Genomic DNA, 13,061 nt, shown 5'->3' with positions numbered 1-13,061 from the left:
GGGGTGTTTTTGTGGCTTTATAACACCTTATTAGTGGCTTGTTTACAAAGCGTGTTTTGTAGGAATCATAGTAGAACGCCATTTACTCGTATGCCATTCAACTGGATGTCGGCTTATCTTCTTCTTATTGGCGTTGTAGTTCTCTAGGCCATATATTACAATTACAGGGTTTTACACTTTAGTATTGACTGGCATAACACTTTTTTTGACGCGCGTACTCGATTTCTTTTTTTTTTTTTAAATGTGTGCTGCCAGTCAAAACTAAAGTGAAAACCCCTGTATGTTACAATCAGAATGGGTAAAAAATGAACTTTTTGTCAAGTGGGTTATATGAACTGCAATTCCCCAGTCACAGTTGACCGTTGACGAGCAGCATCGGTCATAATTTGTGTTTATTTCATTTTCCTTTTTTATTTAGATATTTTTTTTAACGTACTACCGAACATGATCGCGAGGACGTTTGCTAAACCGAACTGGAATTAACTTATGTGGTGTTTATCTATTTTATATTTTATGGTTTTATGATTGAACAAAAAGCCGGATAAATAATAGCAGCTCTTTAATATATCGTCGTCAGGGTACTTTTAGTACGTGTTCTGCTTCAGATTAGTTGCGTTTTGTTTCTACTGCGCTGAGGAGGAACATTCTCCGTCCATTTCTTGAAAATTAACAACGTCTCGTATCTGCAGGACGGTTACGGTAGTGTTTTGATCGTCGAATTTACACGTGACGGTATGCTCTCCCAAACGAAACGTGTATATTTGCGAACCATACTTCGTGCGTAAATATACGGAACGAGGATCAGCCTTTAGTACATCAACGATGGAATTCTGCAACGAAGAAAGGCGCTATAAAGAATACCGATTCACCCAAAGCGCTCTCCCATTACCTTTTCTATTTGAAGCTCTTGTAGTTGGGATTCGGCATTAGCATTGAACATTACGTTTAAGCTCGAACTATTCAACACCCAGTTGGGCACGGTTACAGCAGGTCCCGTTTGGGTGTGGTTTGATCCACCAGGTTTCTTGTCCGGCAGATTCGTTTCCTCTCCGTCGGGTGCTTCCCGTGAGTTAAGAAATTCTGCTTCCTTCATCTTAACCGGAACATCGTACTGCGGAATGTATGGTTTTATGTCTAGTACGGGTGTACCATCAACCTGCGACAAAAAGGCCATTCACTCGTTATGAATTATCCGAAGGAAAATCTAACTCGTTCACATCAGTCCCTAGAAAGAACGCTCTTACCATATCGGTTCCTAGAAAATACACTTTAAAGTCTTCAATCCTGTCCAATTCTACAAGGGACAGTCCAATGGGACATGGACGGTGTGGAGATCTCGTACTAAACACACCGACACGCTCACCGCCTAACCGTGGAGGAGCAACTTTCGCTTTTGCATGGTTCGGATTCCGGTGAAAGTAGTAAATGATCCAGAGGTGCGAAAAGTTCTCCAGCCCTTCCAGGGAGTGTGCCGGATTGTTGAATGTGGTTGACGATATATCTATTCTACTTAGCAAACCCGATGCTAAACTAGCCTGCCGTGGTACAGCACGCTTTTCATTGAACACCGTTTTTATAACACCTATTGGCTTGAACGTGCATCCATCCGCACCGTCATCATCCACCGATACGTCCTGCTGCACAAAAGGATAATTGTTGTAGGCGAAGGGAAATATTTTTTGCCGTAAATACAAACCTTCTTATTGCTATGTCCATTTTGTTGCTGTTTTTCCTGGCAACCTTCGCACCGATAATCGGTCAAAAGCTTTAAGATATGTTGGTGCTCTTTCGTGTGCATGTGCTGCAGATTAGAGAGTTGTTGCCTGAAATATCAACGAAGAGTTGCTTTAAGTGTTGTTGGCGATTACTGTACAATGTATAGGGTGTACCTTAAGTTTTTAATTTCACTCCTAGCAGTTGCTAGCTGTGCTTTTAGGTATTCTATTTCCGAATTACTCATTATGCGTGTAAAAATATATCACTAACCAGCTAGGAGAAAGTCTGTAGGTAAACAAATCTAGCGACATTCGACTTGACAACAGGTTTGAATCCCGGTGTAAAAATTCTAGCACTTGGGGGACATAATACATGCCCGGTGAAAAATGTATCTCTTTCATCGACAGGGTTCGACTATTTTTTTTTATTGTTGCTATTAACCCTATTGTGAAGTTTTAAAAGTATTATTTGATTATGTATGTTTTTTTTTACACTTTAAGTGATTGTTTATTCAGTAAAAATAGCACATATTTCTTAAAAGAGACTATCAAAAACATGAACAGATTACTTTTCGGTTGAGAAGCTCATTTTAGTAACGCTATTCTAAAATAGATGGCGCCACATAATCGAACTATCGCGGAACGGGATGGAAAAGACATTTTCCGGATTGGATTTTTAATTCATTTCATTCAACAAAAAACAATTGTTCATAATAAAGCAATCAAGCAAAGCAACAAAACCCAACTTTAACTAGTCGAAACAATGAACAATATTGTTTGCAACTTGTTTGTTTGTTAAAGTGCATTTATTTGCACTCACTTTGAGTTGCATCTGTATCCTTTCTTTTGGATGATGATCTCATAAACAGGGATGGGAACAAAAGCAAACAAAAATGATCAATTTTTTGTGCACCAATTTGGATAAAGCGCAGAATTGGCAGCATCAATATGTAATCGACCAAAACATGCGACTACTGACTTTCCAAACAACCGAGAGGGAGAGAGAGAGAGCGAGAAAGAGTGAGGAATGTAAATCGAAATCGACTCTAATTGATGTGCTATTGGTACGCGAAGTTGAATTGAATTACTGGCCGCATTAACAACAACGTGTGCTGCAACGGTAAGCGCAAGGTCGTACGCATCGATCCGATTAAGCTCGGATAAAATATGCAAGCGTATCACACTCGCAAAACACGAAAAGGATAAGCTGAATGCAGTCGATTATGGGCGATTACGGGCATCAGAGGCCCATACCGGCCAGGTTCTTACACTTGATCGAACAAACAATATTGCCCTGGTTCAGTGCAGGGCTCGCCGACAAGAAAAGGGAAAACCACCGACCTTTTTACCATATGATGTGTTTATTTAGATTCTTGGGTTTTTAGCTTCTTACAATAAATAGGTACGACAATAGTGTTAATAATACTTATAGAGCGGGTTTTCTTTGTTGTCAAGCTTACGTATGCGTATACGGCATGCGATTGTGGTGCACGTTTAGCATAAAAAAGCGTGTGCAAGTATTCGGCAACCGTGTTCAATCCCACACACCACAAGTCACCGATATTTGGGAGTTTTTGGGGCCATATTGGGGACCAGAATGTCGCAGTAGCTCGTACACCAATACGCCAATTCGGGATATGTACAGCACACATACTCGTTGCACGGGTGATAAACACGTAAAAGGGCTCATTTTACACATTAATCAGTGCTCGGATGGGGATCAGTGGGGCCGGACGGGAGAGGGGGGTTATCCGGGCGGTTGGCGACGTCCACCTGTACGGGGCTGCAGCATAATTGTTCGTGTCGCTCGCCAGAACTCATCACGGCCGTGCTGTTATTTGCCCAAACGGTAGGAATGCTTGTCACCGATCTGCTCTTTCGGCCACATGCACTCACAGCCGGCATCGATCTGAGACGGGAAAGACGGGATAGACCGCGGTCAGTGGTGAGATAAGCTAATGAAACCGCCACCTAGCGTGGCATTATGTGCCGTGTGACCCGGCTTTTACCTCTCTGAGCGCCACATGTTCCCAGCAGTTGACGGCTTTGGTCTCCGTGTCTTCAGTCGCCTTCCGACGCGTGATGTAGATCTTCTGCCGTATCTGCGTGCAGGAAAGGCCGGTCTCGGTACACTGCAAGCACGGGGGCGGGTACGAACCAACGGAGAATGTACGAAATCAATCATATTGCAAGTAGAAATGCTCGGAATTCTCCAACCTCGACCCGCACGTAACCTCACGAACTAATTACCTTATTCTGATAGCTGTTGTACGAGCTAAGGCATGACTCGGTGACATAGTGATTGGGACGATACTCGTACCCGTCCGTACCGTTACCGACGTACACAATGTTCAGCAGCACCTCACAGACGGGCTGGCGTGTATGGGAGCGCTTCACCACAATCGGCTGTCCGGCTTCGGCGTCCGTGTCCGGTTGGTCGTATTCCGTGTACTCCAGGTTGTTGCCACCGTTCGCAACCTCGCCCGACGCCGCCCGGTTCCACTTCATCAGCGGTCCCCACACGTTCGGTCCACCGAAGAGATGGCGCAGCGGATCGTCATCCTTGTTGCCCATCACCAGTGCCATTGTGATTGCAACTGAGAATAGAAAAATCTGCCCCGGATATGCGTCAGGTTCCGTGCCGGAAAAGAATGTGAATTAGAATCGGAAGTCCCATCAAGTATCGTTGCACAATGGCACACCTCATCGTAGTGCGAAATTCAGCATTGACCATGATTCATGTTCGTTTCGTTTCAATAGGTTTCGTCCATGTTCTGTGGTGCTTATCGCAAAGGTTGTCAGGAAGCTTTGCCATTTTTATCCCTCGCCCCCCCCCCCCCCCCCCCCCATTCAACTCGTTCAATCGCTGACGTATCAATACTTGAGGCTCTTGATGACCGGAACCACCAGATGTTTCCCCCCGGAATGACCCGAATCCCCGTGCTCTGGCGGTATGACGTAGCGACCGGAGATTCGCAGCGCTGCATAGTGCCGATAAGATAGATAGTGTGCTGAAGCACTTTGCAACGTAGGCTGGCCACGATCTCGAACCACCGGTGAGTAATCGTGCAATTATTGTTACGAGTTAGTGCCACACACACACACATGTCACCTGTCCGAGTTCCTGCACCATCAGCATGGCGGACGCGTCATCACCAAGGATATGGCATCGAACTCCCACCGCCCGAAGCATGTGTTACCGGTTCGTCCAAACATACGGTGCGCGTTACGCGTCCTGTACCAACTGTGGCCTTAATTCCTTCAACCCGCAACCCACCCAGCGCATTCTTGATCGTCCCATCGGGAGGGGGTGGGGGCGTTTCACATCGTTTCAGCGCTTTGCGGTCGTTATCTGGGCGGCGTTGAGTGTTACCTTTTAATTATGTTGACCTAACGCGCTTCGATCCGGCGCTTCCGAAATGGGGGGCGGCCACCGTACAGTGAGTGACGCCGGGCCGTGTGCTACCCAGCGGTGGAATCAAAACGGTGGTCCGGTACTTTATTTGGTCTGCGTCAATAGAATGACAGATGGAGTAAGCGGAGAAGTTCCGAAACCGCTTGCCGACTCTTCGCCATTCCGGTGCGGTTGATGGTTCTGTGTGTGTGTGTGTGTGTGTGTGTCTATGGGCGTCTATTGATTGCAAATGGACGATGCTGCCCGTAATTGGAGCACCATTGAAACGCGCGTACGGCTCCATGACCCCTCACCCTCACTCCATGTGAGCTTCTATCACCAAATGTGGGTACTTCTGGCGTGTTTTTTTTTGTGTGTGGACATTCTTTACAGTTCATTAAAAGAGCAATTTCGACCCGATTGGAGCACCATTCACCAGTGCAGTCGGACGCCCGGTGATAAGATCAGCATTATTCGCTAATGTTCCGGGCGGGCGGGTGTTTATGTGTAATGATAGACAAAATCTGCCGTTTTGCGACTGCGAACGTTCGTTCAATCGTTGGTGTCAATAGCAATTTACCGACCGGACACAACTTATCGCCAATTCGAGATCTTTCGACCGGTAAATGGGCATAAAATGGGCAACAGCAATTCAACAGCAACCCACACACACACACACACACACACACACACACACACACACACACAAGAAAAATCCTGATCTAATTATTTCCATCGGGAAAGTACTCCTGTGCACTATCGATGGGTGTTGGCTTTGGTTCGCTAATTCCGCTACCGAAAAATTATCGTATTCGCGCTTCCGGTGTACATACAGGCCAACCACAGCAACGCCACCACGGTAAGGAATGGCGATGGAGAGAGTGCATGTTTGTACACGATTCGTCACGTGTTGTTTGCTGTATGATTTATTCATTTTATGATGTACGGCTGCGTACGGGGAAAGCTTTGGCGGAAATGCGTGCGTGCGTGCGTTGATGTGATCGACTAATTTATTCAACCGTAGCTCGGGCACTGCTGTAGTGATGCACACTCCACATTGGAAAAGCATCGACTTATTAGCCTGCGAACGCTCCGGCAGTGCCTTGGTGCTGTACGAGTGCAGCAATCAGGTCTAACATCACGTCAGCTTGCGCGAGAACTCATCATCACTGTGAGACGGTGACGGCCGTCTGCACCGAACGGCGCACACAGCTACTTGCGATTTATTTAGCCCCGAACTGAAGTGGATAAAAGTGGTATAATAAATCCATTACTTTTCATACATATTTATGGCCGATGTTTCCGATCCGCACGGCACGGCACGGTTCCCCGTCGGACCGTTCCGTTTGGCGGGGATTTTGTTGAAATGCTTGGAATGCGGGAGAATTTTAATCTTGTGCAATGTACTCCAACCACGGCTTTTGCGGGTGGGGACGGTGATTGTTCCATTCATTGCGCTCTGTGGTTGTGTTCGACTGCAATGGCGAGTGGTGTGTGTGTGTTTGCTAGAAATTAAAATGCCATATTGCATATGCACGAGAGTACGTGCCAGGAGCAGTGTGACATTTGATGTGTATGATAAAGCTATTCATTAGCTCGTAATATGAGCGACCGTAAAACATCCTATTTCAACCTTTGATCGGTGGAAGCATAATGCATTAAAGGTAAAAATAAAGGGTATTGAAAGGCTCCCCACAAGCGGAAATTACGACGTAATTATTTTCCATTGGTGCATTGTTGTATTTTTAAGCACTTTTTAAAATGTTATTGGACCTGTTAGTTCTTGATTATAGGAACTATAGTTATAACTTCAGTTAAAGCGTCCTTAATGTGTAATCTTTATTTGTTTCGTAACATTCACGGTCCAGACCGGACCCATGGTCTCGTGTATTTCCGTTTGGTTTAGTACACCGCAGGTCGGTGGATCGAATCTCCTATGGAGATCAATTTGGATTTGAATCGACTTATCTGGTCTTTTTCATCTTTGTCGACAGAACAGCCTCGAGAAGCTCTCCCAGTTTTGGCATTTTTGACTCTTTGCATCCTCAGGTGCGTGCGGAGAGATCCCACTGTCTAGTCTACGTGCTACAAATAAGTCTATTAAGAGCAATATGCTTTAATCACCTACTATATGACAACAAACTTAGTAGTATCAGGTGGCAAAGTCCTTTCAGAAGGAAGAATGTAATGGTGGCGATATGAGGAGCGTATCAGGAGCGTGTCAACGGTGCCCCAATTTTTTACATGACTTCAGCTCAAAACTAACAACGCCCGAATCCAACTTAAACTAACGACTAAAAGCTTTAGACTTTAGACAACTTTTAGAACTCAAAGGCAACTTAAGAACCCTTCAAAGAATCATAGAATCCTCAATGATTCGTAGAAACTTCATAAAATGATGAGTTTCTCCGGAAACATGTTTTTCGGTTTGTTTTTATAATTTACGCTTCTGAGATGCTGAGTTTTTTACTCCGCACAACTTTACACAACAAAATGTTTGTCGAACTCTTCCACTTTTTCTACTATTCTAAGCTAGGCAAAACTAGGTCTCTTATAGTTTTAGCTAAGGGAAGTGCTGTTGAAATATTCACAGTTTACAAAACACTCCAGCGAGATTTACGAGAATCATTTGTAAAGTCAACTGCTGATTTGAATGACTCCTCACTAAAGATGCATATGGCTGACTCCTCTCAAAAGATTCATTGAGCACAACACTAGTCAGCCAGCACAGGTCTGTTTGTAAACAGGCCGCATTGGCAAACGAATGCAAGCATGTCGATGTCGTTTAACTTGGTGTTGGTTGCAGCGTTGCCTGCAACCCGGCTACGTGATTGTTATTAGTCATGCTTTACGGATAACAGCCCGTTGTCAAAGCAAATCCGTATCGTCCTGATTGCGTGCTGTGCCCCACCGGCCACACACGCTTTACACACAATGCTACAGATTGCAACAGCTCGCAACAAACGATTAAAATGCATTTCCTTTGCACACGTTTAAAAATCAATCGCAAATCGAAAGCAATGCCACCGCGTTCCGGTTGTCGAGTAACGTGACCCATTTTCATATCGGTTCGGCTTGTGCATAAGCACTCGTCCACACACATTCCACAATCCTCCCCCTCCGCCGATACCGCCCGTTTTTTTGCGGGGCCAATTTTGATGGGATCGCGGTATTAGTTTTTCCCGCGCGTGGAGCCAACGTTTTTGCAAAAAAATAAAAACCATTGGAAAAGTTTGGAAAAAGAAAAGCAGGAAAATACCCTACTGGCTTCAAAGCCGGTGTGTCGATAGCGCGCATGGAGGTGCGCCGGATAAAAATGTTTCAATAAATTGATCAATAAACGGGTGCTTTGCTAATTGTTATTTGTTTTCCACCCGCTCCGCTACCTTGCTGGCGCCGGCAAGGGGTTCGCCCGCTTGGGTCTCTTGGTGGATTTGGTTCCGTGCAGGATGTGGCACGTGTTCGGTGAACAATTAGCGTTAGAGAAGCACCTACACCCTCACTCGGTGGATGATTTAACTGATGGAACGGGTGCGAACGGGTACGACTGTTGGACTGTTTCAATCGGTCGCACTCAACAACCCCATAAGCCACCTACCGAGGTTCCGGTGGTGGGGGTGGACGGTGCCATGTAAACCATGTATTCCCACGCAACGGGAATGGCAAATGGAAACCCGCTTTTTCCTGGTGTCACATGACAAATGCTACCGATTCGCTGCTTGTTGACGACCGTGAGTGCACCATGACGGCGTGACACGGTGCCGTATGCTAGAATGAAATTAAAATTTCATCAACCCCTTTCCGATCCGACAGTCTCAATTTGCCATTGACTGCGGGCGTAACGTTTTGCTGTGCATCGGTAACCCATCGTAACCGTTTATTGTTTCATGTGTTTTTTTTTTCACCCCCAAATGGAACAGATTTGACGTTCCGGAAAAAAAACGGACCGGATGATGGATTGCTTTACTGATTCGATCCGAACGGTGTAGGTAAATTAGGTTTACCGTCGCACTTACTAGCTTCGCTATTTTATCCATGTTTGTTTGCTAGAGATGACACGATCAGGCCGCGTTGTCACAACCGTTCCAGAGACAAATCACACGTACACGATTTTACACGCTGCTGTTTCAACAGACAATCACATACAAATGCATCGATGTTTTAAGGGCTGCATGTACACTGCACCGGGCGAAAGGAACGCACTGAGCTGCCCCACGAAATCTGGGCCCCTGCTGAGTCTTACGAGACGCCACAAGTCTCACCGGATTGACAAACCCACGGCAGAACGATGTAAATCACTGGCCAGGTCGGCGTTAGTAGCGGAAGCTTTTATAGCGCTTTCGAGTGATGCTACAAACACATAAAGAAGGCAACAAAAAGCAACAAACCACATTAGCGCGAAAAGAATGCTTATCGGGGACGGTTGGTCCGGTTGATATCTTTCCATATAACTTGTTTTTTTTTTATGGTATGTAGTGCGAAGTAACTGCAGATAAGCTACCACCTTGTCAACTACAGCTGACTTGCTTTGGCGAAGGTTTGGAAGGCAGCGTTGACGCATGCGCACAAGGATCACCAGCGCTCTGGCGGAGGCGTTTGATCTTAATCCTTCATTAGGAAATTGTCTTTACAATTGAAGGTGTGAGGTTCGTGCGTGTGGGCAAAGAGAGCGGGGTAAGGTTTTATAGCGATGGGAAAAGTTATTTATGTATACATTTCCAACTGAAGCCTAATGCTTTTGGGTGGACAAGAATGCCCAGCTAAGGTGACGGTTGTGGTAATGAGTGGGTAGCAGCAATACAAGTTCGAATGGTTTCGTTTGTGATCTACAATCTGTATACCCTTTGCATAAATCATCCCATCGACAAGGCAAGAGATTTATTTTTACCGCGAAACTACTTTAACCGTGTTTAATTATCGCATCTTACGACGTACGTTCAACTGTTGCTACACTACGTAACATAATTACATGGCAAATTGTTATTTTGAGAATAAAAATGGTATTGAATAAGAAAGGTAAACTTATACACAATCAAAGATTATTGCAAAATCTTCAGCAAGGTATGTGTTCGATCTTTTTTTCACATCTCTTGTTACAACAGCTTTTTGGTATGTTTTTAACTTTGACAAGATAAAAGATATTTTCAAAGCGCTTTAAATCGAATAACGGCCAATTACACTCTTCATCTTTGTTGCTACTGTGCAACATGTTGTGGGTACTATATTACTGTTTTATGCACTAATTATATACCTGCAGATTACCTTATACAACGTTTTACAAAAAAGAAACCAAAGGTTGAAAAGGTATCAGTAAAAATGTTCCATAAATCTATGGAGACCTGAGATATTTAATTGAGCGGCAGTCGCCCGACTTATCAGATTTTTTTTTAAACTATTGCATTACACTGCTTCTAAAACTAATTATTTATTGCCCGATTATTCACATCAATACACATCCAAAACATTCAATATCCCAGTGGCTTTTTAGAAAGGTTATAAGATGTAATTTTCGATCTGCTAGAAAATATGTAAATAAAATACGTACAAATTTTCAAGATTATGGTGTAACTTTGTAAAACGCCATTTCAAATATGTATCTAATGATTTATTTTGTTCTGAAGAGAATAATTTTTCTTAAAGTTATATTACGCACTGTAGAAAAACAACAAGAAAGGCAATAAATTGAATGTCAGACCCAATTTGTTTTACATCGCGCTTCTTCAATCCGCCGTTTTGGATTTTAATCTTTGCGAAAACGCTTTTGTGATGGTCGATGGGTGATCCGATATTGACCTAGTCGCGATCACCCCGAAAGCATTAAACAAACTGCCCCTCACCGCTCCCCAGAAGGGATACTGTGTGCCGGTAATGGGATGATGTTCATGCGGACGCGGATTAAAGTCCAATTCGCTCATAAAGCTTCCGAGAATCGGTTGTTCAACACTCCCGCCCGAGAAAGGCCGGTTCGGAGCTAAACTCAACTGCAATTAATTATGGTTGCTGGTGGGTTTTGGGATTGGGTGGAAAATTCCCTGCCGTGACTGCTGTTGCTGAACGGCTCAGGGAAGGGTCTGCCTTAGGGGAGCGAATGCGAATCTTGCGGACGGTGAATCACGGACTGTGTCCACCTTCTCCCCCGGGGAGGGGTGGAATTTTCTCATCTCGCCCCTTCGCAAAAGGGTGGTATCGATTACGATAATCGTGGCGGGGGTTCCGTTTTGTCCCTCCGGCACGAGCGTTGGTTGATAATCAAGCTGCATGTGGAGTGCATGTGGTTTTGTGTAAGAGGGTCGGGTTCGCGCAGAAATCGAGTACCCTAATATATATCGAACAATTAACCTCTTTAACTAATTTAACACATGACCGCCGCTGAATCAACAACCGATACTGAAGTGGGCTGTCCGAGAGAGCGAGATAGAAAGCGAGAGTGAGGTGCTTGAAATCCGTACGTGTAGTACGGGCTTTGGTACGCAATAACAATGACGATATCGGCCCGTCAGTTCGAGCCAATTTCCTTTGCCCGGCCCTCGGTTTATGTTTTCATCGATAGTTTGTTTGTATGTTTTCGGGACAGTAAAATCACACGGCCTATGCATACGCGCGCCTAATGAGCGGGAAAGTGAAAGTGGTAGGGGGTGGCTGGGAGGGGGAGGATCGAACGGTGCCGCGGGGTTAAGTATGCAAATGTTTATTATCGTTCATTATGATTGTCAGGCTTGTCATAAATTATTAACAACTCCTTCACTATTGCCTTACCCCAAAAACCCGGTAAAGGGTGTTTTGAGCCCTTCGAGGCTCACACACACGCACACATGAACCACGTGGAGGATACAGTTTGGTCCCCACCCGAACTTTAGACCCTTGTCGCCCAGCTTCCTCTACTCCCAGCGACGAAATAACAGGCCGTTGCTCGGTCGGTTTCGCTTCGGAACGGAGAATTAATTTTAAGCGCTCGTCTTGGAAGGGCTTTGGAACTTCTTAAAACTGAGCCATCGAAATTAAGACACCATGTGTGTAGGCAACAGCTCGCTCAGGTTCGCTCAGGAGCATCCGTTGCTGTGGTTCATTAAACGGTAACCAAAAGTGGATCGAGTGTCAGCATAAATTGGTGATGGTGGACTTGTCTGCTTTGTATGTTTAGGCCGACGGCCATATAGAGGTGCGAGGAAAATCGAATTTCGATTGGAAAGCTTCACTTTTTTTTGCGGACATAGTTTGATGTTCGACCTAAACGATCCCGAATGATGGAGCATTTCGGTTGGCATCTTATGCAGAACACCAAGTATGATGGTATATGTTAAGGTATTTATTATGTAAACACTTTTGTATTGATACCATCAAAAACACCGAGGTGACTTGCTTGCTAGCAAGTTCAAAACAAACAATAGCAGATAACATTCAGTAGGCGATGGTGAATCAGTAGGCGTTATCAGTGCGGCGCTTGTCGATCGGATGTGTGTGTGTGTGCGTCTATTTTTAAATCATCATCCCTTTCTGGCAGGTCTTGAAAAATCATGCTTAAATCTTAAGCCGGCTTGATCCATCGAACAATTCGCTAATGAATGGGAAAGTTTTTCGATTCGATTGATAGCGCAGAGCCGTATTAGCGATGACTCATTTCTGTGCGAGGTAATTTGTTTGAACAATCAAGATAATTGCCTGCGGCTTAAGATTATCAATATGGGCTGGATATTTCTGGCCCATGGAATGGATTTTGTCATGCTGCAAATGCTGAACGAAGTTATTTTACTACGCATTAATTCATATTCATTATACAACTTAACTCTTAATTGTTAACATCCGTGAACGTTAGTTTTTTTTCATCTTAATTACAACGTTAGTTTACGCTTGTGCAAACTTTTCCAGAAATGGAGCATTTTGTAGGAAATTTAAGAATCACGTGTCACGTCTTCATCGAAAGGTTTGATATTATCATTGGTTCTGGAAATAGA

At 44.5% G+C, this 13,061-nt stretch overlaps 2 protein-coding genes across 2 annotated transcripts; both read right to left on the bottom strand.

Annotated features, from left to right (window-relative positions):
* Positions 1 to 623: 623 nt before the first annotated feature.
* LOC128713514 (tRNA (adenine(37)-N6)-methyltransferase) lies at positions 624 to 1,960 on the bottom strand. Its single transcript, XM_053808375.1, has 5 exons — positions 1,890 to 1,960; positions 1,697 to 1,823; positions 1,245 to 1,637; positions 890 to 1,156; positions 624 to 830 (listed from the first exon to the last, which is right to left on the bottom strand). Exons 1-5 carry the CDS (start codon positions 1,958 to 1,960, stop codon positions 624 to 626), a joined length of 1,065 nt encoding a protein of 354 aa, XP_053664350.1.
* Positions 1,961 to 3,549: 1,589 nt separating this feature from the next.
* Positions 3,550 to 9,146, bottom strand: LOC128714946 (uncharacterized). The gene is made up of 4 exons (XM_053809827.1): positions 9,126 to 9,146; positions 3,966 to 4,328; positions 3,725 to 3,847; positions 3,550 to 3,624 (listed from the first exon to the last, which is right to left on the bottom strand). The coding sequence occupies exons 1-4, from the start codon at positions 9,144 to 9,146 to the stop codon at positions 3,550 to 3,552; spliced, it is 582 nt and encodes a 193-aa protein (XP_053665802.1).
* Positions 9,147 to 13,061: the final 3,915 nt, after the last annotated feature.

The sequence above is a fragment of the Anopheles marshallii genome, chromosome 3, assembly GCF_943734725.1.
Source record: "Anopheles marshallii chromosome 3, idAnoMarsDA_429_01, whole genome shotgun sequence".
NCBI lineage: Eukaryota > Metazoa > Arthropoda > Insecta > Diptera > Culicidae > Anopheles > Anopheles marshallii.
This window is presented reverse-complemented; position numbering and strand designations above follow the sequence as displayed.

What these genes read in the sequence shown, in the direction of transcription:
- LOC128713514 (XM_053808375.1), bottom strand. Translation starts at nt 1,960, where the DNA reads ATGAGTAATTCGGAAATAGAATACCTAAAAGCACAGCTAGCAACTGCT. An exon ending in ATTTTCTAGGAACCGATATG is followed by an intron (nt 1,157 to 1,244) that starts GTAAGAGCGTTC and finishes TTTTTGTCGCAG; the next exon opens with GTTGATGGTACACCCGTACT. An exon ending in AAGAGCTTCAAATAGAAAAG is followed by an intron (nt 831 to 889) that starts GTAATGGGAGAG and finishes TCTTCGTTGCAG; the next exon opens with AATTCCATCGTTGATGTACT.
- LOC128714946 (XM_053809827.1), bottom strand. Translation starts at nt 9,146, where the DNA reads ATGGATAAAATAGCGAAGCTA. An exon ending in TGGATAAAATAGCGAAGCTA is followed by an intron (nt 4,329 to 9,125) that starts GTAAGTGCGACG and finishes TATCCGGGGCAG; the next exon opens with ATTTTTCTATTCTCAGTTGC. An exon ending in ACAACAGCTATCAGAATAAG is followed by an intron (nt 3,848 to 3,965) that starts GTAATTAGTTCG and finishes CCGTGCTTGCAG; the next exon opens with TGTACCGAGACCGGCCTTTC.